The sequence below is a fragment of the Amphibalanus amphitrite genome, unplaced genomic scaffold (assembly GCF_019059575.1).
Source record: "Amphibalanus amphitrite isolate SeventyFive unplaced genomic scaffold, NRLGWU_Aamphi_draft 000861F_arrow, whole genome shotgun sequence".
Taxonomy (NCBI): Eukaryota; Metazoa; Arthropoda; class Thecostraca; order Balanomorpha; family Balanidae; genus Amphibalanus; species Amphibalanus amphitrite.
In genome coordinates this window covers 95,038-122,566 of record NW_024882355.1, presented here as the reverse complement: position 1 = coordinate 122,566, position 27,529 = coordinate 95,038, and the positions used below count along the sequence as shown (strand labels likewise).

The 27,529-nt window shown below is 49.2% G+C and overlaps 1 protein-coding gene across 4 annotated transcripts; it reads left to right on the top strand.

Moving 5' to 3' along the window:
* Window positions 1-1,401: 1,401 nt before the first annotated feature.
* Window positions 1,402-26,752, top strand: LOC122367283 (4-coumarate--CoA ligase 5-like). 4 transcript variants are annotated; one of them, XM_043340249.1, is made up of 10 exons: window positions 1,474-1,633; window positions 2,307-2,467; window positions 8,820-9,014; window positions 10,732-10,939; window positions 22,394-22,738; window positions 22,943-23,091; window positions 23,320-23,491; window positions 23,620-23,795; window positions 24,093-24,248; window positions 24,448-26,752. In XM_043340249.1, the coding sequence occupies exons 3-10, from the start codon at window positions 8,862-8,864 to the stop codon at window positions 24,760-24,762; spliced, it is 1,674 nt and encodes a 557-aa protein (XP_043196184.1). In that variant the 5' UTR covers window positions 1,474-1,633; window positions 2,307-2,467; window positions 8,820-8,861; the 3' UTR covers window positions 24,763-26,752. The 4 variants fall into 4 exon arrangements, with proteins under 4 accessions (XP_043196186.1, XP_043196182.1, XP_043196184.1 ...); XM_043340251.1 differs by lacking the exon at window positions 2,307-2,467 and having other exon boundaries at window positions 1,402-1,554; XM_043340247.1 differs by lacking the exon at window positions 2,307-2,467 and having other exon boundaries at window positions 1,444-1,633.
* The last annotated feature ends 777 nt before the right edge of the window (window positions 26,753-27,529 follow it).

The window sequence follows — 27,529 nt, the reverse complement described above, 5'->3', positions numbered from 1 at the left end:
GGGGGGGTCCGTTGGACCCCACCCCCTTGCCGTTTCACCCCGGACTGAGCTAGAGCTTCGCGGAAAAAACAAGCGTGCTGCCCTTGACGAGAGGAAGCCGATGATACCCAATTTTAAGGTCCTAGGTCATTTGTTGACCTTCCAGGTCAGGTCAATGACCCAAAAATCGGGAAAATCGGGGCCTGTTAGAACGTCGTAAAGTGTGGCTGATAAGTGGTAAGGGGGTTTCGGGGTGCTGATCACGAATATCATGTTAGTTTTGATAACAGATGATGTCTTCATGCATTTAGGCCAGGTCGGGTCAGGTCAGGTCAGGTCAATCAGTAGAGGTCCTGCCGGGTATTCGTATTACCCAGGTGTCTTAACCGCCTCTTACAGCTTCGTAACATGTTACGAAGGCACCAAAACTACTTCGTAAATGTTCAGACGGTTGCTAAATTCGAATTCAGCTCCAAAAACTGGCCTAGAAACATGTAAAACTCGAAAAGGTGAACCGGTCATCAAAGGTAAATGACCTGACCTGACCTTCAGGTGACCTTGACACCCACCCTAATGCATGTGGGCAACATCATATCACATGTTTAAACGTTTGAAACCACGAAAAGACTGCAAACGCGCGGCTAATGCGAGCCGACGTACGACGAATCGCGATTCCAGCCAAACATGGTCTCGAAAAGTAGGTCACAGGTCAAAGGTCATTTGGGTCAGGGTCATGAAATTTTCAGGGTAGATGTAAAATTGACTAACGCGAGGGTACTGAAAGTTTCGTCGCGATCGGCTTCTTTTTAAGCGAGTTATTCGCGAAAAACCGGGGGAGGGGTCCGTTCGACCCCCCCCCCCCATATATGGGCGAGGGTAAAATGTCCCCCCCCCCCGGGCAGTTTGAAGCATATACAAAGTTGAAGGTCAAGGTCAGGTCAGGTCACAAAAGACAATCGCTTAGCGATCTATCAAATGGGATATTTGTGACACATTTTATGAGTCATTATAAATCAACATATGCATGTTCTCTCTCGTCCAAAGCGGGATGAAGTTTGTTAGGTCGAGATCAGGTCAACCAAGGGACGGCCAAGGTCACATTCTGAAGTAGGGAGATCTTTGAAAGCAAAGAGATGTCTTATCTTCTTATGCTATTTTCCTTGCAAGTTCGGTTGCAGCCCTACGTGGCTTTTGATGCTCAGATGGGCCGAATACGCCGCACACCGACAGGAATGCACACCGGGACATCCCGCGTCAGGTGGCGTTTGTTGTTTCGCGTCCTCCAGTTGGCGGCGGTGCAACTCGCTCGATCGTCGGCCGGCACGAGTGACCTTGGGGGGCGAGCCCCTCGTCCGGCCGGCGCCGGGCCCCCTACCCGCCGCCAATCGGAGGTGTGACGTCAAACGCCCCCTAACCACCGAGGGGGGTCAAGAAGCGTGCGCGCGCGCCCCGCGTCTCGGCGCCTCTCGCCGACTGCGACCCGCCCACCGCAGCGCACATCGTCCGTCTCGCGGGTCTGCGGCGGGGCTCCACCGGCCGGCGCACTCGGGAACCGACCGCTGTCCGGACCGGGAGGTGAGCCTCAACGCGCTCCGCTCCGAGCCTGGAAAACCGGCCGCTCCCCGACCGTCCCCCGGCTCCGCCACACAGACAGGTATGTCAGACGCCGGGGCACGGCCGACCCGGTCTTGTGCCGCAGACACGGTGTGAATACATATAAAATTGTTATCAGTTAGGAACACAAAGTAAAATGCGTACCTCACGACGTGATTTCAACATGCAAACCCTTTTGATTGCTGATTGCAAATAATGCTTGGTAATGACTAGAGATGTGTGGCGAATCACTTGACGAAATTGGTTAAACACTTAACTTTTTACGTGTCCAGTGTCCGTCTATTTTGTAATGAGACGGCATCATGTGTCTGTGCTTGTAAAACTTTTGTAATCTAGAAACCAAAGCGTTGCCTTTATTAGCCTGTTATTCGTACATGAGTTGATTGACCCTTTACGGTGTTGGGGTATCGCTTTTGCTGCGACTTGCCTGTAATTGATCTTGACACGGATCATCTCGGGATCTGTATACAGGTACATAAATGGCATACATGTAGACATAAGACACCACTCAAGAAACCCATTAAAACCATGAAGTGTTTTCATTTGTATCTTTACTTTCCCATGGCCTTTGGATTTTATCAAAACTGCATGCACTGTTCAATCATAAATCACTTGGAAAATGTTGTATTGTTGGTGCAACAGCCGGATGCGACTTCGTTCCGGGGGGCAACAGACCATGCAGTCACTTACAAATGTATCTTTGCGCATTACAGGGAATAATGCGCAGTTACGGCGCGGCTGGGTTGCCGGCTGCCCGGCGCCTCGTGCGGGGATGAACTTCGACCTTTGATCCGAACAGGATGCCTCAATACGATCTCTGTATATAGAGATGCCACATATATGGTATAATGAGTCTTCCATTGCCAACGGAAAGGTGAACTTAACAAGTATGTACATTCCAGTCATGTGCGCCATTTTAATTAGCATTAGGCATATTACATGCAAAACGTTTCTAGTTTAATCTAGTCGTGGGCGCACTAGTGGGCAGGCACATGTTGTTGTTTGTTCTTGTTTTCTCTGCACTCGTTGACCCAACGACGTTGGGTCTCGGGTACCTATATTATTGCTAATGACCGATGTTCCAACTTCAATGCTCCGTAGCGGCCTAGCTCACGTTGTGCGATGAGCATCCACTCGAAAGTGAGCTGTCCCGTTTTGAGGCCGTGCTGCTATCAACATCTTGAAATGTCATTTCATCTGGCATTTCGCCCCTGCCGGCGCAACCTCTCGTCGTTCCCGGCGACTGCACCGAATCTTTCCACTCGTGTGGACGCGGGTGGACCATTTTTGCAGGCGCCAATTCGGCGAGGACTCGCATCGATCACGTGGATCGGACAGTGTTGCCAGGCGGATGTGCGTGCACGCACGTACTGTTCACGTGCACTCTTTCATAGGCGTATCGAGGGAGCGGCGCGGTGACGATTAAAATTGTCTCATAACTCAGTTTTATCTTCACAGATCACCAGTTGTGAAATTGAGGTGTTTAATATATTTTGTTTTCAAGTACCGGCAACCAAATTATTAGGCATAACATAAATGAAAAATAGTACAATGAGTACGCTTCCAATAGCCGATCTGGAAGTTTCTGTCGCTATCCGCCACTGTGCAGCGGGCAGTCTGCAGGCCGCATGTGCGTCTGCGTGTCTGCAAAGGCCGCTCTGCGGGGGCCGGTTTCGTCAGCCCACTGCAGCGGTAACGGGGAGGGGGGGGGGGGCAGTGTGCGTTAGTCACGTGGGACCATGGCCACAGACAGGGAGATTTTTATGTTACATGGGTGCAGTGCACCACGCATTATCCAGGAATTAGCTGACGTGTGCATTTTACTACATCCAAGGACAAGGTGACCGTTAAACCAGGCCCAGACGTGCTGGTGATTTGATTCACGCCTTAGCTGTTTTACTTTACTTACCTTGCATACTGACGACGTATCAAAATATTGGTAACAACAACATTAGTTTTCCTTTCCATCCTAAAATAAATTTTCGTGGAATCCTAACTTGCTTTTAACTTTTTAACCTTGTTTTTAACTCCCGTGAATGACAGGGGACAATTAATTCGGCCGAATACAATTATTAGCGAATGATTGAGTTGTTTCTGCGCAAAGACTTGTCTATCAACACTTAGGCTATAGGTATGGTTTCAACTTTCAGATAATAAAAGCGGGTGTCTTAAAGGTAGTGTGCCACCTTTGAAAGATTTCCCATTTTATTTTTCCTAGGATAAGAAGCTTCTGTTTTTACCTAATATCGCAAAAAAAAAAAAATCAAAAATGGGCCTGGAATAGTGCCTTTTTCGCCTAAAAGTTTTTCGGTTTTTAGATATGTATAACAACTGTAGTGGGCTCACCTGCAAACAGGCGTCGGGCAACAATCGCGAATGCGGCGCACTTGTGACAATAAGCAAAGGTCATTATAGTGTTACGACCATACGACGTACGGGAATGAGTTATCAGCTGTCTAATCGTAGACAACACAATGTCGAGCCTTAAACTGTAAGCCCGTATTGGTATTGTTTCTTTTATTTGGCTGTCGAACATTATTTATGGTTTGAAATATGATTTTATGTAAAATAATTGATATGAAAAAGCCGTCTTATAAGTTATGACCCCATTTCACCACACGCAAGTGGCAGAAATGACAATGATCAGCTGACGCATTTTTCTTGGCCAAAGTCAGAGCGCGCGGCCCGACGCACCACGCGTATTTGGAAATTCCGACCTCGACGAGCATCAGAAGCCACCTAACAGGCGTGTTCGAAACTGCAAGAGATGATGATGAACGGGTTTATCGAAACTTGATTGGATGAGCATATCGGTAATAGCGATTTCAGTGTGTGCATTTATTGTTCATAGTGGTGTGAAATGTGGTTGGGGTACGACCGACAACCCGTCGGGGCGAATTTCGCACTGGGATACTCAAAATTTGAAGAATTTAAGACGTTTCCATGAGTTTTGAAGGTATGGATAAGTTCTAAAAATCCGGTTCTCCTTATCTGGGCCATTAACTCCATACGGTCCAAGAAAGCTGGCACACTACCTTTCAGGGCATATTTTAAGGCACTTACTGCGTCCCATTTTGGGACGCAGCCCCCTCGCCTTGGGACGTAGCCCCTGCTGATTTGACCCACTGCGTCCCTGCCCTGTGCCCTGTCCGGTTCCCTGACCCGTGCCCTCCTGTCTACCCTGACCTGTACCCTTCCCTCTAAAATGTCCTGTGCCATGCCCTGTAACCTGCCGTGCCCTACTTTCTGCCCTCCTCAGTGCCCTACTCTGTTCCTTGCCCTGTGCCCTTAGTCGTAGCACGTGCCCTCTGCTCAACTTTGGGACGCAGTAAAAATTTGTTAAAATATGCCCTGCTACCTTTAATCTGTCTTCTCTTTCAAGCCCAAAAGGCTGAAACGTTACTCCACTCTATTGCGTAGTTCCCCTTGTTTTTGTTTCCTTCCCTGTCCCTTCTGTCTTTCTTTTTCGCCCCCTTGCCGTTTTTCCTCCTTTCCTCCCTCTCCTTCCCGCTGTCCTTGTACGCATTTCGTCGCAGAAGACGGGCCCGCGGTCCGACCATGCATTGATCCGCACTCCGCGGACCGGGCGGGCGGCCGCCAATAGCACGCGCTCGCTCGGCTGCGCCGCGCACCCTACGCACCTCCGGTTGCCAAGGCCACCGTGCGCCAGTGTGCCAGATCAGGGACGACGGGAGAGTGACGTCACCGCGTCGGTGCCGACGGAGACCGACGATTGCGGTGGGTGTGATGTGAGGTGGATGAAGTGACAGTGAAGGGATGACCATAACGGGATAGCGTCGGGATAACTACATTCGCCGAGGCCTGTCGTGGTGAGATGATTGCCTTTCCTGGAAACCCCAATCGCGGGTAAGGGCCGGTACGAATGCGAATAGGCCCGCAGACAGCGTCTGCATGCATAGCTAAGCATCGTGTGGCCTTGAACCGTCTACTCGGCGTCGTTTAGGTTGGCGAGCCCAACCGTGCAGACAGCTGGGCTTGAACGGCGCTCACGCGGGGCGGCTGCGGAGAACAAGACTGATAGAATAGTTTGGTCACACTCACACTACCCTGTAATACATATCTGTAGGTTAAAATTGAACCCAACAAAAAAAAGTTTCATTCCGTGCGTTCGAGCTAGCCTGATTTAGGATCGTCCCGTGGTTTGGGGTTGTTTGCGCGCTGACCTGTCAGCTGTTTCACCCTGTGGTCTCTCGACTCTCCCTCCCTCACCACGCCGAGCTCAACGGCTCCTCGATTGTGACACCCACAAAGGGTCACCCCGGGCCGTCCCCGGGCTGGAACCCCGCTGCTCGGCGTCCGGTTCCGTCGAAAACACGCATGTCAGACGGGGGATTATCTGTGCCCCGGAGCGCGTGAGGCGGCGCCCGGGCGTCTCGCCTAGTGACAGCACGCGGCGCTTGCGGGCGCTCGCGGGCGCCGGCGCAGCGGCGGGGCGCAGTGCGCGACCGGCAGTGGACGTGCCACGTGGAGCCGACTGTCGCTGCCGCTCAGGGCCCCGACACAGTTGCAAACGGCGGCAGACTAATCGATATTCAACCGGTTAGGGTGAGAAGGTAAGCCGCCAACGTGTGGCGAAGGTACTGCATTAGTAATAAGCATTCGGCATTCGACGCAATTGATTTAGTTGAGTTGGCTGCAAGTTGTGCGACATTTCGGCTCCAATGATGTTGTTTTGATTTTAGTAAAAATTGTGAGTCATTGGTGATACTTAGCCATTACCAATGACGGTGTTATCTATAGGAATCGTGCAAGCAATAAGCAAAGTGGTCAAGGGAAATAAGTGGAACCCCGAAACGGTATGACTAATTTCATCAAGTGAATTGAAATTTGTCTTTACCAGCGTATGAATAGGTGCTTAAAAAGTGCATAAATTGAGGTCGCTTACCAACGCTGCGAGTGAGTTATGTCATATGTGTGTCCCTTATGCCATATATGTAAATCCTCGCTTAGGTACGGTGTGTCCAATGCTCAACCACTCAAGGAAGCCATGACTATGGATAACATCCCACCAATCATAGAGCTTTTATAGATTTGTCCTTGGAAGCCTTCTGATCCGATTTGATGGATTTTCTGCACAGTCGCACTTCCCCGTCCTACCGCACCAATGCACCATTATTACGGACGAACGAATTCAGGGTCGCCTGTTCCTTCTCCATGCATTTCTATCAAAAGGTACCTATACTTAACTTCATTTCAAAGCTATATTATCGTATTGTAGGTTAGAACTTATAGACCAGTGTTACCGCAACGAAAAACGCCGGCTGTGCATGCACCTATGTATTTTTATCCCTGAAAGTCGTTCATGAGTTTCACCAGCCACGCGATGATAAAGTAGCTGATTAGAAAAAAAATCAGTTTGGCTGGCTTAATTTTTTTTTTCAAATCAGCGGTTAATTTTTGGGTAGCTGGCGAAACTCGTTGGTGAAAATAGGCTACAAAGTACAAATAATTCTTGCAGGCGATTTTTGCGTTGGTAAAATTTGCCTTAGGTAGGCATGATAGGTATTGGTAAGCATCAATCAATCAATCACAATCATTCTTGATCAAAGTATCAAGCTTGAACAAGAAATCAAGACACAAGCGTCTTAGCAACATCGTTCCGTAAGCGGTCGCTATTTTTAACCTCTTGTGATCCTACTGATCAGAAACTACGCCACTAGTCTAGCCGACGCCGTGGCTCGGGTGTCCTATTTAAAACCCGGCTTCTCTCTTCCCTCTCCCACTCCCCTCGCGCCTCACACTGGCATCGTAGCCCGTTGGCGTCATTCATACAAAGGTCAACCGAAACGACCGACGAACCCGCGCCGCCAGACCGGCTGGGAATTTCCACAAGGACGGGCGACTAACCAAATCTGAACCCACGTGGGACGCTGTTTTCGTTCCGTGTTGTGATTCGCGATACTGCTAAGAACCAAGCCATTTGAGGCCATGCCGCCATCCGGTGGGAAAATTTAACATTTTATTCTATCGAATACAAAGCTAAAAATAAATTTCACATGCTCTTTCACTTACATTTCATATAAATAAACAATATTTGCATTTCGTTTATGGCATTACTTGCTACAGGTGTACCTACCTAATTAAAGGACTTGGATCAAACCTGAACAACGAAATTTTATTTATCTACCTCCGCGTAGATAAACATGTCACGTGGCCGAGTTCCGGGAGCCGTCTGCTAGTTCAGGTCGGGCCTCGTCCCTCGCCACAGCTGTGGTGATCGATGACATGCAGACTCCCCTGCCTGTGGCCTCAATTACTGCCTTCCTGCGGTAGCACACACATTCAGCTGGTTAATGTCAAAGTGTCGAGCTCAAGGCGAACTGTTATGTCGTTTAACTATTATGGAAAGTAGTGTTGCGAAACGAGTTCCATGGTCGTGTTTACTTATGCCAACGAATAGCTAAAATGACGTTAGCATAATACCTAATCAGCTACGTGTTATCAATAATATCATTAGCGCACTTGTTTCACAACCCACTTCAGAAACGATTCGACGAGACTGAACAATGCTATTCAGCCCATGAATTATCATAGCAATATCTACCCTAGAAAATGAACAAATGTATGATAAACATTCATTATTTAGGGGTTTGCTTACCTTTCTTCATAACAGCACGCATAGCATTCCGGTGTGCTATCGGTCATGCATTCGATCCAAGCAAGCTACATGTGGAAATGTCGTAACACACAACCTCTTCCCTGTGCATTGCGGCACAGCCTACCTAACCGTCAATGCATTGCGGCACACCATACCCATCAGGCGCTCTCTAAGCATTGCGGCACAGTCTACCCTCCCGTTCGCTCTCCAAGCATTGCGGCACAGTCTACCCTCCCGTTTATTTGATTCCGCGGCCACTGGGCGAGGAGAGCCTTACGGCTTTCAACGTTTTTTTACCGTAGCTGTTCGTTTCGTTTGCGGGTGTCAAAATGCTTTTGTATTTTCTTTGATACGCACGTTTGAAATGAGCGCATACTGTGTAGTGTGTGCGTTAGTTTCATCACAACATTCCGTACGCTATGATTTTGTGTAGACTTCGTCTTTCAATGAAAATCCCATTGATAATCTCAGGAAAAATGACGCTTGTTTTCGACTGCTTTATTGATTATTCACATAGTTGCCACCATGCTTTATTTCAACGAAACGCTCCGAATGCGTCACTCTGGCTTCATCCCCAGTTCTAGCCTGCTCTTCTGCCCTGTTTCAGTGAGTGACGTCCTGCAGTGAGACCCCTGCACGAACTATCACGATGCGGTCTCTCTCGCTGTGCCGCCGTTTGAGCACGGCCAGTGTCCGCCAGGGCGTGTTCCGCTCCCACGCCGAGGACATCCCGCTGGCTGATCGGCCCATCTTCGAGATGATCTGGGGCCGCCGCCACCGCTGGGAGAATCGCACCGCCTATGTGAGTACACACTGCACGCGCGGTGGGAGAAATGAGCTCCGCCTCCGTGTATTATTGTCATGTTTGGTAAATAATCATCAACCCCTTGCTCTCACTGGCTAATCATACAGTCAATACAAAATGGCAAAACATGCAATCCGTGCAAGTTATGCGATAAAAAGAACAGAGATGAATAGTTGCCAAATACGAGCAGGGTATTTTGCTATGCTGTCCCCTGCTGTTCTATAGGACAAACCTGCGTGATTATGCTATCTTGTCCATGTTTATGAAACAAAACGATATCGTCATACTAAATGTAAAAAGGATAAGCGTCATCAACACACAAAAAAGCTTTGCTTCGGATTGGCAGCTTACAACGGTCAAAGAAGCCTTACAGTAACATCGTATTCTTGAAATGCAGCCGTAGATCTGACCACGACAACACAACTTTTTAGGCTGCTGCGACATGGTGTTAAGCTGCAGAGGTCGGCAGATATGACGTGGATTTACCAGAGCCTGCCCTTCGATCTGTCTCTCGACCATTTATATTTCCTTTATGTACACAAACGTTAAACCTGACAGCATAAACCAAAGTGACGATAGAGAGTGACGCAGCATTTTACCGAAACGTATTGGAAATTTACAGAGATGGAAAGATACTATGAGTAGATATAGATATTATTCTGACTGAGCTTAGTATGATTTTGCCAAGACTCAGCCAAAATTTTGCCTGGATTCTGCCTGGCCAAAACTCAATTGACTCAGGATGCATGTTGTCCTTATAGATTGAGCTGACATGAAGTATGTATTACAATATAGCAAGGCGGAAATTTCCGTGGAGAGGGGAACGACCATAATATAACCCTCTATTGTACCAAATACCAATGTACACGTACTATCATACAGTCAAGTCAACGGTGAAACACGCACGGTAAATATTGGCCAATAATTAATTTAAAATCGCTTACGCTTAGCTTAGCATCAAGTACGACTTACCTTGATTCAAATGTCTTCATTTTTTTACGGCTCGGAATTGTCCGACCGGCAACCGTTCCGATGAATGATAAAACCATCGATTCGAAGTAAACTTATTTGACTTTTGTTTGACAACACAGTTTAACACATCAAACATAGGATACACAATACACATTACACAAAACACATTATCATGCTTTTACCACCCACGGTGTGGTCGCTTGTTCAATGGTCAGTGCGGCACATTCCAAGAATAGCCACCCGTTTTGTAGTGTCATCTCGGGTCGGTTTCGCACCCATCGAGTGCTCTGCCCGAGGTGCCGCCAGTCTGTTTGAGGTTCAAGTGTGCACCGGTGTCGTCTCGGTGTGTACCGACAGTCGTAGATCTGGCTTCTGACCAGTCATCGTCACTTGTCGAGGCGTTCTCCGGCCGGACTTTGGTCGAGCTGTCCCAGACCCGCCCTCTGAGCTCTGGGAATGTGACGGCTCGGGCGGTATCGGATTTCTGGGCAGCCGGACCACGGCACTGGGTGTGCTGACCTTTACACTTACATGACCCAGTGCTACCTCCTGCATCCAATAAACCAGATCTCTCGTATTCGTACAATCTGTCTAGTTCTCATTATTTATCACTCGGTTCAATTGCCATTTTCTATTACACTATCAAAAGAAATGGGGAATCGAACAACAGCAGCGTCTTGAGATTTTTATCCGTCGTCTTTTGTCTACTTCAATAACACGAAATATTTACCATCGTTCCCAGGTGTGCGGAGTGACCGAGAAATCCCTCACCTATAACGAGACGTACCGTAACGTGCTGCGGTTCTCTGACGCGCTGGACAAGCGCGGCTACAAACACGGCGACGTGGTGGCCGCCTGTCTGCCCAACTGTGTCGAGATGCCCGTCACGGTGCACGGGTGCGCCGCCAGGGGCATCACGACCACCACTCTGAACCCGCTCTACACGGAAGGTGAGGCCGCTGCACTATATATTAGCTCCATATATACTTGAATCATGTTTGACGATGAGTCACTCAAATATTGATCGGGAAGAAGCAGTTCGACTTGTCAACTTATTGATGAAATAGTAGAGTGAATAATGAATATCCACATTTGCTGTTCTACAATGTTTTCCGTTATTCAGTGTATTCTCCTCTGTTTCAAAAATACCCTGCTGTCCTAACATATGCAACTGCAGCAACTTCCTATGTTATTATCGGCGCCTTTCTGTGCCGTTTTTCCGCGTCTGCCGCTGCACACCACACCACATCCCAAACAAGGTCGCGGATCGGTTTGCAAACAAAACCTTCCGCCCCGCGTCCCGTAGTGGCTGCACGGTTTGCTTGTCCTCGGCGTGCACCTATAGAGGCCGTGCCGGGGGCTCGACCCGCGACGTCACAAATCGTCCGTTGATGCACGGACAACAATCACACGAGAGGGGTCAACCGGGCCGCGCCTCCATGTGGTGCACCTTGTGCTCGTGACTGTAGTGAGCTGAGATATAATGATAACGTCCGTGATTCAGCAAAAGGTTGTTCTATCATGCAGTTTAGATGTTTTTTGTGTTAATTGCTTTTCCACATTAGCAACGATGTGTTTTTACTGTCCCAAAAATGATTAACCCGCGCCCTGGTGGGGTCTGTTTATAACGCGAGCTGGTGGGGGGGGGGCTATTTTTTGCCCCCCCTCGTATCTCCGAAACTACTGGACGGATCCGCAAAATTCAAACGGCGTTCGATAGCCCTGTCAAATTTGTTGAGGGAAACCAAATTTTATTGACCTCGGGGTCACCGATGACGTCACAGGTCAGGTCAAAGATAAAATGTTTCGCCGTTCACGGGGCTTCTAGGGAAAGCGCTATAACACCGAGTAAAACGCATTTTGTCGAAAATCAGCGATAAGACGTCAGTTGTCTAGTACATATGTTGCTATTAGAGGTCACTGGTCATACCAGGTCAGGTCACAGGTCAGGTCACCAAAGGTCACCAAGGGTCACCACATGAACCCAACTTTACTAAGGTTGTGCGATGCATGTTTTATGGCCAGTTTTTCATTTCCAACCCAATGATGTTGGTTATAAGACCATCAGGTACGGTTTAGGTCACTTTCTGTTGGAGGTCAGGTCAAGGTCAGGTCAAAAAAGGTCAAATTTCAAAGTTGATATTTTTGCATGAAAAGGGTATCGATTCGATGCAGCTCGTCACGGGGAGTCTAATGGTGGTCTTTGTTTTGCACTACGAGGTCTAGAATTGCTAAAAATTGAGTTTGAAAATTTGACGTCATCAATTTTGAACAGTTTTTTCGCTATAACTTCGCCAAAAAAAGAGGTATCAATCTAAAATTTGGTATGTGGATGGAAGGCGGTAAGGACTATCACATATGTTCCGGTTTTTGCGAAATTCAAAAAACTTTTTTGGATTTTTTGACTATTATATCCCAAAAATCTATTTTTTGATTTTTGGGGGTCAAAATAAAAAAAATCAAAAATCCGAGATGGCAGTTTTGTAGCCCTGTCAATTCTACAGCTTTTATGTCCTAAACATTTTTCTGTATTTGCAAAGCTATAGGCCTGACAGCTCTTCCCGCGAAACCCTTTTTTGGGTCGAAAACGGCAGAACATGACGTCACTCTGACGTCATTTCCGGCCAACCTATCATAGCTTTTGGAAAATTTTTTGGTCACAATGTGTAAAATTGATGTCCGGGAGGGTACTGAAAGTTTGGTGACGATCAGCGCAGCGGTTCTGGAGATATATCGAAAAGTCTGGAGGGGGGGGGGGCAAAAAATAGCCCCCCCCACCAGGTCGCGGGTTAAGGAATATATTTATAAAATAGCTATGGAAAACACTATCAAGGTTGTACTGCTGTTACCGTAATTTCCCGTTACCCAATGGGCTGTCCGTTTTTTTTAGCAGTTATACCAATGTAATCACAGCTTCGATCCATCAAAATACCTACCTATAACTTGCACATTTTATCGAAATCGATAACAATGTTTGATTTAAACAATAAACATGCCTTTTGCTCCTATGAATTTTGCGTGAAATCACGCGGTATGTACGTTACGTTGCAGGCAGGCTAAGTTAAACACAAATCCAGTGACCTTTTAGTTCGTCAGCAGAAGCTCGTTATGTATACGGAGAGGGGTGTAATGTGTATTCTGGTCTGATCATGAGCCGCGGAAATTTCCCTAAACTGGCGGCTGTGATTGCCTTGGAATGCGGTCTCTAATGAGCTTGAGTGAATTCTGGTGCTGAGTGTCGACGGAGTGGAAAGGGATTGCTATCTCTAATCTTATCACCCTCCCGTATAAAATGTCCGCGCTTATTTCCACGTAAAACGCAATTACGGTCCATAACCTAGCACGCCAATCATTCTTATTACGTGGCTGACGCCCCCCCCCCCCTAAAAAAAGACGCGGTCGCACTTCATTTCTTCAAATTTGCCGCTTATAACCTGCACACTTTCTAAAACGACTTCAATAAGCAATCACTTCACCCATTAGGAAGAAATCAACTGTTCCCGCCTGACAACACGGAAACGACGGTACCCTCTCTGGGGCCCCAGGACTTTGAACTTTGGACTTTGTACTGTGGACCTTGCCCCAGTCGGCGGCGCCGCGACATTGCTGGGTCAGGGCGTGTCAGCGGACGGGTTCCAGACGGCTGCACAGCCCGATTAGCCCGCTCTGGTCCGGGGGGGACGGCTCGATGACGCTCGGGCCGGGCGGCGGCACACGTGACAGGCAGACGGGGACCGGATGGGAGCGAGGGGCGTGCCCTGGCTGGACGATATGTTTGGTGACCGGCCGAAGGGTTGTAAACGGATCGCCTGCAGTGGAGCGCTGGCGGGCGTCGTTTGGGTATGTCGCAGTTACAGGCCACCATGCCGTGAGTCGATGGCTGTGGATGCACAGGGCGATGGTGATTGATGTGAGACATCAATTCAGTCTGTACGGCGTCACAGGAACAATGATGGGCTCATAAATAAGCTTAAGCAATTAAGTTACGCTGGACGTTTCTTGCTTGTCTTTCGTAACCTGAAGATGCCGTCTAAAAATAAAATTGTTCTTGTTCTGTTGCGCTAAGCAAATTGAAGGAGATTTTCAATATTCAATCATTATTGTAGTCTGTTAGGTATCTTTTTGGTATAACCATCATTCTATAGTAATAATTACAGCAGAATAATGGAAGGTTCAAGTCATGCCCGCTTTTTTCAGGCTTCAGCACATATATGTAATATACGGCTCTCGAGATGTCACCTAACCCGATATCACAAACCTACCCTAAAAACCGTGTCAATAAAGTCGTCACCTGACCTATCACTGCGATAAGGTATGAACTATGAGCTACCGGAAAGAAAATATCACAATCTTCTTACAGCTAGCATACAATGTCTCATAGTAGCTCTCTCGACCTTTGAATGAATGTCATAGGATGCGCGAAGAGCGCTGGGATGACCTCGACTCGAATTCTCGGAATTCCTTCCCTCCTCTCCCTCCCCTCGAGTGGGGACACCTGTCCGCAGCCCGGTGGTGTCGGGAATACTTTTTGCGGCTTAACAAAAAACTCAGCCACGAGCCTCACGTAGCGCACGTTTTAATTTGGTTCCTTCTTTCGTCGCCGGCCTCCGACTATCAACGTTTTTTGCTTGTGTAGCGGAGTCGTTTGGCTGCGGATGACTCGGACTCGGTGAGTTATTTCCGTAGGTCTGTGACGCAGTTCTGGGCGATTTGGAGAGAGGTGGACGGGGAGATGAGAGGAGAGGAAGCTCGGGTCGCGGGGAGCTCGAGCTCGCGCTGGCAGTCCCTGGCGGCCTCCGCCGATAGCTGACGCAGCGTGTGTCCACGGCTCGTGCGGCCGCTGTGGACGTTGGCAGGCCGCCCTCGTAGGCCGCGTTTGCCGGCTCACCGAGCTAGCTCCGGTCCGGCTTTCTCCGCCGAGCTGTGCCGGCCGTGAGCCCGGTCGGCTCCCCCCTCTCTCTCTCTCTCTCTCTCTCTCTCTCTCTCTCTCTCTCCCTCCCTCCCTCCCTCCCTCTCTCCGCGATCGCTCGGATAGGAAGCGTGTTTTTCTCGGCGCGCTCCAATCCGACCAAAGGCGACTGTCGCGTGCGGGCCCGCGTGACGCGACCCAGGGCCGGGCACCGCAGCCCGTCCCGAAGTCTTATCAATACGCCGTCGCGGACTGACCTGGTTTACTGGCTGTGGGAGACTGCGGACCGGGCGGCGGCTCCCGGCTGCTCCGACCCCAGAGGGCGGCGCCCCGTACCCTGGGTGACAAGTGAAGCATCGCTGGCGTGGCGGCCAGCCGGGCAGGGTCAAAGTCCACCAGGGCATGAGGCCCCAACACGTGCTCTTGCCTCAGTTTTCGTGGAACTTGTGTGTACTTATGACAGAGATGCGATGAGAACGGGGTTGAAGTATACCAATTGCAATGTTTGGGTTATGAGAGCGATGCTATTGCGCAGTTAGTGGCCCTAGATAGGGCAATGTTGTGATAAACCCCGTAAGATAGGTCACCACAAGGTCACGGTTTTGCCGATAGAGCAGGTCGCTGACACTCATGCGATTTTGTAAAAGCTAACTTACCTATATAATGTCTTATACATGTCAAATGACAAGTTTGTTTGAGTTGGCACTTCATCACTTAGGAATGGAGAGCAGCAGGCGGCGCATAATTTATAGCCTATAACACTTATCATTATATTTTCTTTTAGATACTTTTGACAATACAAGGCATACGCCAGAGGTGTGTGCCGTGCTATTGCGTGGTTTCCTTTAACCCTCGCCGGACCTATTGGTTTTCTACATACGCGCCGGCCGAGGGGGGGGGGGGGGGGGCGGGTACGACCCCCCCTCGCCGTTTCGCCCCTGGTGGAGCTAGCGCGTCGCGGAAAAAACGAGCGTGTGCGCCGTTACGAGACGCAGAGATTGGTACCCGATTTTAAGGTCCTAGGTCAACCGGTGACCTCTGAGGTCAGGTCAAGTGCCCCTGGGTACGGTTCAGTTTTTGGCGAATAACTTCGCAAAAAACGGCCGCAGAGCCGCGATTTTGGCAGCATCGTGCTCGCCTCGCTCAGGCGCGTCGAATGATATACTTTTTGTTCGGGTCAGGTCAACTTGGGGTGTTGACCTCAGGTCAAGGTCAGGTCAGCACCCCCAGGTCACGAAGTTGGTCGAAAGAGGTCATGTCGCATATCATTCGATTCGGCAGGTCTTCCTGAGTCCATTGGTGGCTTTCTCGACTCGCTAGCTCAATTTGATCGGGAGTTATTGACGAAAAACTAATATGACCTTGATGACGTCATAAATGACGTCACGGAAGGTCAACATTGCAAAAGTGACGCATCTGACCTTGCAAGGAGTGCATCAAATCACGATTCTGTGTGCTTGAGATAGTTGGAGATCGTTCCCGGCGCCAGAATAGCAGTTTTCATTTTTCCCCATTGACTTATAACGGTGAGGTCACGAAAATGACCTGACCTCATATGACCTTTAGGAAAAATCCGAGATATACAAGTTGTGAGACTCATAATGGATACTAGATCCTGCAAGTTTCATTTCCCTGTGACATCTCCTCTGGCAGTGAGGGCGTTGCGAAGTTGCGACATCTGAAGACCGTGCAGAGGTTCACTTATGACGTCATAGGTCAGTGACCTGACCTGACCCAAAAATGCGGTTGGTGTCAAAAGATGCGGCTTAGATCAAAGGTCAGGTATGCTAAGTTTCAGCTCTCTATCGCCAGCGTGTTCGGAGCTATCGCGAAAAAACCCTATGGGGGGGGGGCGGCACCCGCCCCCCCCCCCTCGGCCGGCGAGGGTTAACCCTCGCCCGCACATGGGGGGGATGGTTGCCACCCCCCCAGGTAGTCTTTCTGCTCTGCACTAAACATTTTTAGAGCTAGAAGGCTGATTTTTCGTATAGCTGCTCCTCTATCCTTTTTTTATGTACACTGAAAATTTCAAGTTTCTGTGATTTTTGGTTTCGGAGATATGACCTTGTTTTTCAGGTCATGTCATGACCCAAATGGCCAATTCTCAACATCTTGCGTTTGCCATGGGCCTTATGAGCTTTTGACACCCTGATTTCGGCCTTTTTTGCCAGTCTTACCTCCTACCTATCATGGAACATGTTGTTCGACGATGTACAGGGGTCAAGGTCAGGGTCAAGGTCAACCTAGGTCTCCTAAGATAATTGCGTTTTAGGCAAGCTGAATTTACTTTTTTTGAAGTTTTTTGACTGCATTTTTGGTAAAAGCTTCTCAGATCATGATTTCATGTAATATGGACCCAAAAACAATCGGTGCACACATCAGTATACACACAGACACACACAGACATACAAACACATATAATTGACCTTGACCTAACTTGACCTGAAATGACCTCAGCAGCAAAATTCTGGTCGGGTAGTGTGACAAAGAGGTTCTAGCTGGCTTGGCACCAGAAAACAGCATCGTCATCGGTATTTGATAAGCAGCACACTTGATATCCAACGGTGACCCAAAACAGCAACATTTTTTAGTTTGACCTGACCTGGAAGGTCAATGACTGACCTGAGAAGGTAAAACTGGGTATCATTGGATTCGTCTCTTCCCAAAGAATCTTTTTGGTCTTTACTGCTAAGCTCTATCTCCAACAGGAACGAAATGGCGCGGGGGGGGGGGGGGTGGCAACCACCCCCCCCCCCCCATGTGCGTTCTAGGATGGGAAAATGGCATGTGCGGGCGAGGGTTAACCCGCGCCCTGCTGGGGGGGGGGTGTTTGAACACCCCCCCTTGTGGTTTTTCGCGAATATCTCAAAAACGGCGGCGCGGAGCGCCGCCGTTTTTAGTACACCTTATCATACATCAATTCTACACATGTTGTGAAAATTTCAGACCAAGGTCATTCAAGGTCAGGTCACCAGGTCACTTGAAGTGACCTCACCTCATAAAAAGTTTCAATGTCTGTCATAGCTACACCGAGTGACCGATCGCTTTGAAACTTTCAGCGATTGCTAAGAGCAATAGCATGTACAAAATGTTTATCTCAGAATTTTGATATCGATGACCTAAGGTCAGGTCAATTATGCGACCTCCCCATTATACCTAAGTCAATGGGAGAAAAATGAAATGCGTCTGTTTTGGACGAAAGACATTATAAACACTCCCAAACACCGAATTACAAGTGGTTTAGACACACTGAACATGAAAATGGTGTCCGTGACCCTTGTTTATGCCCTGAGGTCATCTTAGGTCACGAATAATATCTAACAGTTCTTCGCAAATAACTTTTGATAGAGGCATGCTAGAGCGATGAAAATGCCTTATATGTGTTCAGCTCGACGATACGGATCGAATGATATGCAACATGACCCTTTCCGGTCAGGTCATGACCTTGACCTGAGGTCAAATTTTCAAGTTGACCTTTCAAGGTCAAGTTATGCTTCATTCGATGCGTCTTGACGAGAGGAACACGATGCCGGTGAAAGTAAGCTCGTACAAGGCTTGGGTCAAAAGTTATTGCAGAAAAACTTTCCGAAAAAAATCGGCTATTTTTGCAGTTTTTGCCCCCTGCAGGCAAAACCGCTGACGTTAGGTCAAATCTGAGATAATTATTCAGAAAGGGCGTTAGTAGGGCTATCGAATGCACTTTTCCGCGGCGCTGTAGCTCTTTTGGTTCCCGAGTTATGCGTTGGCTTCTTGGAAATTTTCGACATTCGACCTGGAAATCGGCGAAATTTTGCCTTTAATGACCTCTGGTGACCTGACCTTTGACCTGACCAAAAAATTGACCGAAGTGATTTCGTCATTATTTTTTACGCTCTTTCGAACGCCGCCTTCCGCGTATCGCTACGTGGCCCAGGAGCCGAGTTAGAAGGGGGGGGGGTGTTCAAACACCCCCCCCCCAGCAGGGCGTGGAAATCCAGGACCCCCAGCAGGGCGCGGGTTAAAATGTTTAAGAAGAGGTTTCGAAGTTATCATTTGTCTTTCTAAGCTATCGTTTGACGTTTAGTACTTAGTAGCCCGGAGGTGTGTCCACTCTATCGTTACAAGTAGTCATGAACAGTGCCACGCTGATATCGCCACTATCAGTCCACGTCTGCTTGAAAGGGTGCTTTTGTTGCGTAGACGGCTATACTTCGCTCGGTGCATCGTTTGCCAATGGGTGATACACAATCACGGGGACGTGCTCTTTGCATCTGGTCCACTTATAACGCGCCCTCACCACTGGCTCACATTTGCTTGCCATATGAGATACACACCGAATCATTCGTTTGAATGAACGCCCCTTCCCAAGCTCCTGCTTTACAAGCTTTACAGTTGGAGTAAAGCGTTTGAAGCTATTTAACGCATCAAAACTTTTAAATTTATTTTCCACGATTATTGGTTGAATATAAGCCCGTTCTCTTTTTGTCGGGTAAGCACCTCTCTCGTATGGCGCTCGGGGGAACGGCGATAGGGACCAGAAAAGTACAAAAAGATAGGAAATTTCCGCACAAGCAAGCCTCGTTTCCTCAGTGCTCCATCAATGACTGCACTCTCGAAGATCCCCCGCTGAGTTGATCGACCTTTATCTGCCATCCGGAGCGCCTGCACTCGATGGTTGTGGCGCCGCTGCTATCGGCTGCTGCGGTCAACTCATCGCGAGGACTTTGATTGAGCGTGGTGCCACACGCGGTCAGTTTTGGCGGACCGAACCCGCGCCAAATCTGCGCTGAAAAGGAGGGAGGGTGAAGATACATGACGTCACACGGGGAACTGAACTTTGTGACGTCAGGCACCGCACGACATGACAATGAGCTATTGATAAGATAGGACGTGCGTCGTGCAGCGAGCAGCATGATAAACGGTACGTCGCAACTTTTTACGGTACATAGGCCATGTCTTTTTACATTTATTATAGCACTCATTTCAAGTGTTGTTTGTTTGAATATTTCGAGTCATTTTATTATTCAATTTGTTTTCAATAACCGAATAAATCATTGGACACACCGTATACGGTTTATGGCTTTAACCCTCGCCCGCACATGCCATTTTCCCATCCTAGAACGCACATGGGGGGGGGGGGGGTTGCCACCCCCCCGCGCCATTTCGTTCCTGTTGGAGATAGAGCTTAGCGGTAAAGACCAAAAAGATTCTTTGGGAAGAGACGAATCCAATGATACCCAGTTTTACCTTCTCCGGTCAGTCATTGACATTCCAGGTCAGGTCAAACTAAAAAATGTTGCTGTTTTGGGTCACCGTTGGATATCAAGTGCGCTGCTTATCAAATACCGATGACGATGCTGTTTTCTGGGGCCAAGCCAGCTAGAGCCTCTTTGTCACACTACCCGACCAGAATTTTGCTGCTGAGGTCATTTCAGGTCAAGTTAGGTCAAGGTCAATTATATGTGTTTGTGTGTCTGTGTGTGTCTGTGTGTATACTGATGTGTGCACCGATTGTTTTTGGGTCCATATTACATGAAATCATGATCTGAGAAGCTTTTACCAAAAATGCAGTCAAAAAACTTCACAAAAAGTAAATTCAGCTTGCCTAAAACGCAATTATCTTAGATGACCTAGGTTGACCTTGACCCTGACCTTGACCCCTGTACATCGTCGAACAACATGTTCCATGATAGGTGGGAGGTAAGACTGGCAAAAAATGCCGAAATCAGGGTGTCAAAAGCTCACAAGGCCCATGACAAACGCAAGATGTTGAGAATTGGCCATTTGGGTCATGACATGACCTGAAAAACAAGGTCATATCTCCGAAACAAAAAATCACAGAAACTTCAAATTTTCAGTGGACATCAAGAAAGGATAGAGGAGCAGCTATACGAAAAATCAGCCTTATAGCTCTAAAAATGTTGAGTGCAGAGCAGAAAGACTACCTGGGGGGGGTGGCAACCACCCCCCCCCCCATGTGCGGGCGAGGGTTAACGTGCGTTCCAGCAAATCATTACTTTGTTTTGTCCGTGACATGAGTGACTCTGCACGTACCGACTGGACGTACTGAATGACGCGTCAGGAGCATAGAACGATTGAACCTGCTCGCCTTCCTAGGAACTGCTTTTGTAGAGCCTACTCCGGCGTGAACAACCGAACTATATGGTCCAGTCTCCCGACTTTAATATCGTGCAGGCAGCGGGACATTAAAGGTAGACCATAAGCCTGGTGGTTTCTGCATGCCTATTATGAGCTTGACACGTGTCTTAAATTCGAGGGGTGGCTGTGCTAATCAGATGATCTCATCAATGATCATCAACGATCTTGCTCATGATCGTTGCAATAAAGATAACTAACTGTGCAGCCCTCGCCTTATTGAGTATACTTATCACAACAATCCCGATACCGATTACCCTAGCTGAGGAACTGCGCACTGAAATATATATTGATATACCTAGCTGTTTTATTCGACCTATACCCCTGATAAACAAACAACCTGATTAATTCACCCACCCAGCACTCTCATGATAAAGCCTACAAGCCATTACATTAGGAACTGACCTACTTTTTAGTGCTCTGCTCGAGCGATGTGTCAATATTTGTTGACGGGACGACACTACGCCTGCAATTAGTGGTGTGACGGGTGACCCGCTCATTAGAAAAGGAGCTGAAAGGCAAGCGATGCCGCATTGTTAGCGCAATCAACTTCTCCAAGCATGCTAATTGGGACTTGAGGTCACCACTTACCGACACTATGAAGGGGAGGCAGATTAGTATCCACGGTAATCCGGGCTACTGACTAACTAATATCTACCTGCATGTTGGCTTCTAACTATATGTATAATTAGCAATGCAATTTAATTTCAAGAATGGATTAGCAATCCGCTTAAGCACCCGCGTACTATATTTCTATATTTATCAAATCCACAGCCTAAACTGTATGAAATAAAAATAGGGATGGCAAAACAATATAGGTACCTGTCTTCTATTGCAGATCATATTCAGATTTAAAAAGCAGTAAATAAACTGTGTTTCGGACTCCCAGACATGATTGAGCGACATGACCGTTTAGGCCGAATACCGATCACATCCGACCACTTCAACTACATACGTGGTGACCTCTCCCACACGTCCCTGTAGACGAAATTACGAGCCAACCGGATTGCTCGTTTACTTAACCCGATACCAGACCTTTTAGCAGTAATTAGCTGACCCCCATCCTCCGTCCGTCTCTGCCTGTGAACGGTATCGTTCTGAGCTAACTGAGAATCTCATTTACTGTTCCTTTTCTCCTTCGTCCGTCTTCCCGACAGCGTCGTCTACGTCTTGCGCCCGTCCCGTTCAATGCTATCCCCGTCCGTCTCGTTCATGTTGACCTCCCCCTCCCCCCGACCGTTTCAAAGTTCCTTTACTGACCTCTCGTTCCCGTCCACTCAGAGCTCGCTCACAGACCCCTGTTCTCGGTCCGTCTCTGAGCTCGTTCACTGACTCTCTCTCCGTCCGTCTCTGCCCACAGACGACATCGTGCGCCAGCTGGAGATCTCGGACGCTCAGGCAGTGGTGGCGCACCCTCTGCTCCTCCCCACGGTTCGCGCCGCCGCCGCCAGGGTGCCGACCGTGCGCGAGGTGATCGTCACCGGCCAGGACAGCGCTCCGGAGGGCGTCTCCAGCTTCGAGGAGCTGCTGCGACAGGGCCGCGAGCACACACCCACCGTCGACATCGACATGGAGAAGGACCCGGTGCTGCTCCTGTTCTCCAGCGGCACCACGGGCCTGCCGAAGGGCGTCATCCAGACCAACTACTGTCTGGGATCGAACCTGCTGCAGGCCACGTCTGAGGACTTCGCCTGGGAGGTGCCAGGTGCGGTCACTGGTCGGTTGTGGTTTGCTAGGCTTTAACTTTTATACATCGCAATGCAGTGACCATTCGTCTATCAGGGCCCTTCAGGGTACGATGTTGATGCCAAATTTAGAGTGGTGAAGTGTAGCAATGCTGGTCATGCTTGGATACATGCTACCGTCGCTTTACACGCACTGACTCGTTCTCTTTCACTTTCATTCGCAGGCGAGGAGCGGTTCCTGGGCGTGCTGCCCACCTTCCACACGTTCGGCATGTTCTTGTACGTGTTCAAGTCGCTACTAACCGGCGCTTCGACCACACTGCTGCCCCGCTTCGAGCCAGAGATGTTTGTCAACGCCCTGACCAAGTACAGGGTGAGATAACGGAAAATAATGTCTGATGCCGCTTTACCAATGAAAGAGGTATTGCGATTTTAAGCTGCCCTTTAGTTTCGCGCGTATGAGAATGGTTTCACGATGGAGTTGTGTCGATCGTTTCTGCTTTCGCCTAGACCTATGGCCTTTGCCGTTGCGTATATTTAGGTGACATGATTTTTTCTAATCCGCTGACCTATCTGGCCCGCCACCTCATCTGTCCGACAGCCGACGGCGCTGCACCTGGTGCCTCCACTGGTCACCTTCCTGGCCAACAGCCCGACCGTCACCGCCGAGACGCTCTCCTCGCTCAAAGTGATCTTCTGCGGCGCGGCGCCGCTCGGTCCGGCGCTCATCCAGCGCGTGCTGCAGAAAATCGACACAGCCACCTTCATTGAAGGTGAGAGAATAGCGCACAGTGTCCTACTCGTTCGGAATGATATTGCAAACTGTTGGTATAGCTCGTGACATTGGCTGTAATAGCGTTCCAAAGGTTGCTCGCACTCACTGTTGCCGCGTTGTTGCCAGGTTACGGGATGACCGAGTCCTCGCCAGTGGTGAGCTTCAGCTCGATCTCCAAGGGCTCTCGGTACGGCTCGTGTGGCGTGCTGCTGCCCAACACCGAGCTAAAGGTGATCGCCGTGGACGACGGCCGGGTCCTCGACCTGGGCGAGAGCGGCGAGATCTGCGTCCGCGGACCTCAGGTATGGAGGGAATAGGAATGGTGTGCTCTAACTATGTATGGGCGAGAGATGGCCCTTCGAGGGAAGATGAAGGGAATTATTTCTGCTTAGAGGAGTGCCTTACTGTGTTCTTGACCCGTCTTGACGAGCATCAGATGAAAAGAGCGTGGCAGGTTCGAAGGCCTCGGGGGAAAGGGGCAGTAGAGAAGTCTGCGTTCCGAGATCTTCGAGTAAGGTCAGTAACTTTCTTAGCTAACGCAATTCAAACTGCTTATCCTGCACGATACCATGCTTAACTATCACCCGCATCCTCTTTAGGTGATGCCCGGCTACTACAAGAACCCCGAGGCGACGGCGGCTACCATCGATCAGGATGGCTGGCTGCACACTGGCGACGTCGGCTATTGCGACAAGGACGGCTTCCTCTTCATCGTAGACCGCGTCAAGGAACTCATCAAGTACAAGGGATTCCAGGTCAGAATGTCAGCCAGAAGTGATCTTTAGGGCTCAGATGCGTAGGTGTTGCTGCATTCGTCAAATGATGACTTTCCTTTTGACTCGTTAGTACGGTTTGCATAGAGCTTGCGGTAAAAAAAAAAACGATTTAAATCATAAACTTTATCGTTGCTGAGTTGACCTGACGTGACCTGACCCTGCCCCGGTTCTTCTGCAGGTGGCGCCGGCCATGCTGGAGGACATGCTGCGGAAGCACGCGGGTGTCGCGGACGCTGCCGTGATCGGCGTGCCGGACGAGGAGGCCGGCGAGTTGCCGCGCGCCTACGTGGTCACCTCGGACCCGGCCATCACCGAGCAGGAGCTGGCCGACTTCGTCAACGCCAAGGTCAACACCTACTACCAGCTGCGCGGCGGCGTGCACATCATCGACGCCATTCCCAAGAACGCCTCCGGCAAGACGATGCGCCGCGACCTGCGCGAGCGGGCGATCCGGGAGCTGGAGGAGGCCAGCGCTGCCCAGACCACCGCCTGAGGGAGGTCGGAGAAGACGGGTGGGGAGGCAGGAGAGCCGGAACGTACTTCAGTGTGGACAGGAGGGATGTCCGCAGGGAGAGGCGAAACACAACATGAACTGGAGCCGAGGGCCAGCTGACCCGCACTGCTGCACGTAGCTCGTAGTTTGAGAAGCCACTGATGGCAATATGAGGACCCGAGTGGATCGCTGCTAGCGCTACCTGGCGCAGTGCCCCCTACCAGCCAGCTGGGAAGGCAGTCGTAGATGGCGCTCACACTTTCCTCCTATCACCTGGAGAAGTCGGCCAGGACATGATCTGATTCGGGCTGGCAATAGAGAAAAGCGGGTCCTTTATGCCAGCTGTGTAAAGGAGACAGGGTATTCACATACCAGCCACCTGCGGGTCCTTACAGACCTAAAAGGGGATAGACCACTTCCGTGGTGGCAATATGTGTGATGGAGAAATCACCGTCTAGTTCAGAGACACTGCACTGTAGAGAGAACGTTAGGGCACTGCACAGTAGTGAGAACGTTAGCTGGTGGTGGTAAGGTAGTGCTACGGTCTCATCTCACATTGAGACTGGATTACTAACCGATCAGGATGCCGCCTTTTGGTGATCGCTAGCTAGTAAATAAATTCATTCGGGGCGCTCATTGCTCGGTGCTCACTGACTAAATCTTGCCACAACTGATGGAGATAGGCGCAGAGCTGTGATTTTCGTATCGGCCTAGATGATCGCCGCTGCTCCACTGACTGAGCGAGCGTGTAGTTCGTAGGATTGGCGGGAAAGGTTGGCTGAACGGAGCCCTTTCTTTTGGCTTAACATTGTGTGTGTGTGTGAAGGTGCCGGTTTGTGTGTGGGTTTCATCCCGACTGAGCCAGCGAATGCATCTTGAACTGAGTGACCTACATTTTGCTGACCAATGGCAACTCATTCGAAGATGTGTCGTATTCACTATTCCCTGGAGTAGCTTCATTTGTGTACAGAGCTTAGCGGTCAAATGGATTTGTGCAATTAGGAAACGTTTGCATGCATGCAATCTTGTTGTATTTGGGTACGTTCCTTTCTTATTTTCATTACGAATCAGGTTTTGTAACTAGCTACCGAGGGCTCTAGGCTTAATATCGTTGTTTCATGCATGAATCATGGGAAGATAATCATTGCAGGACGCATAATCCATCCAATTTTGTAGCAATATTCCGGCAGTGTTCGTTCTTATTTAGCTAGCCATGGGTGGCGTCTCGCGAACAAAGGACGGGCTTTACAGTCCGGTGCGAGAGGAGGGGTGGTATGTATTTGGTGCGATCGCCGGCTGACGCGGCCGGGCGACCACCAGCGCAATGCAGGTTTCAATGCAAGGTTGGATGAGCCGCGTGGCTTCGAAATGTGCCATGGTCAGCGAGTTTTGTGTGTGCTGGCTCAGCTATGGATGCCGTTTACGCTGTATGTCTGTCTCGTGTGTGCTGGGTTTGTGGCAAGATGGTTCGAAGGCTGGACTTCGGGTGCCGGTTTTTGTTAATATCTTGTATATTTTGTACACAGTGCGTTCGAGCGGGATTTATTGTCAAATGTCGGAGTAACCACTTTACTTTTTAGCTCCTACTTTTCTTACGAAGTTGTATTACGAGAACATCGATTCGTAAATCATCTGATGGCCACAACTGGCACAGTGTGTTCTTGTCAATCAAGTCATGATATCTCAGTTCAAAATCCATCGAATGGTTAAGAAGGCTGCGAGAAAATGGTGGAACTTATTGCTTCTCGGCAAAGTATTTGCGGATCATATACTTTCCTTGGTTGGGTGGCATTTTCTGCACTCTATTTGACCCCGTTTTCTGGTTTATCATGTTCTTCCCTTAGATCATTTGGGTGTTAAACAGTTCTGTGGTAACGTTGTGTATAATTGTGTACTGAGATGAGCAGATATCATGTGTGTAGGGTAGTGCTGCTACATATGTGCCGCATTGAAGGCTCCACATAGTTTCAATAAAGCTTTTCAAAACACGTGTGTCGTGACTCGTCGGTCGCTGGGGTATCGCACCGTCACTTCGCTCAGTTCGCTGAAGGAGACCTGAGGCTTCTGTTCACACACTGATCCTCTAATCCTCATAAAAACACGTGCATATTTTAAATGTTACCCATATATGATTTTTTAATATGGCACATGAAGGAAACTCTGTGTAGGTTCGAGTAGTGCCCACTGCCCAGCGTGGAAGACATTGAGTTTGTGGTAGCTTTGTACCTTTATCGGAGCCATAACCTTTAAATATGTTCATAATTCAAACCACGTCAGTTGAACAATGCTAATTTGAGGCACTGACCGTCTCAATTGGCCCGCGTGCCACCAGTGCCGCCCCTCCCCGCTCGGCGCTGGTAACGCTCCGGTCCGGCGCCGTTTTGACTAATGGTCGCCGTAGCGGTCGGACGGCGCGGCCATGTGGAACGAGCGCTGTCCACTCGCGGCCCCCGGGGTGTAGCGTGGACGTGGACGGCTTGTTTTGAAGCGGCGGCGTCTCGGGTTTCACGCTGCTGTGGACACGGCAGTCGGGCGGGGAATGGTCCGACGTGACGCTGATAGGGGAGGCGCAGCAGGCTTACAGGTAATGGAGGGTAATGGTAGCAATATCTATCTGACGGCTGCGAGAACAGCTCATGTTTAATTTTCAATATTAGTTTTGTACATAGGCATGATAAAAGTTTTCAAGTGCCCATCATTACGTTATTTGAAATTTTACATTAAAAGGTTAACTTCCGTCCTTTTACCTGATCTAGGCCACGGTTAC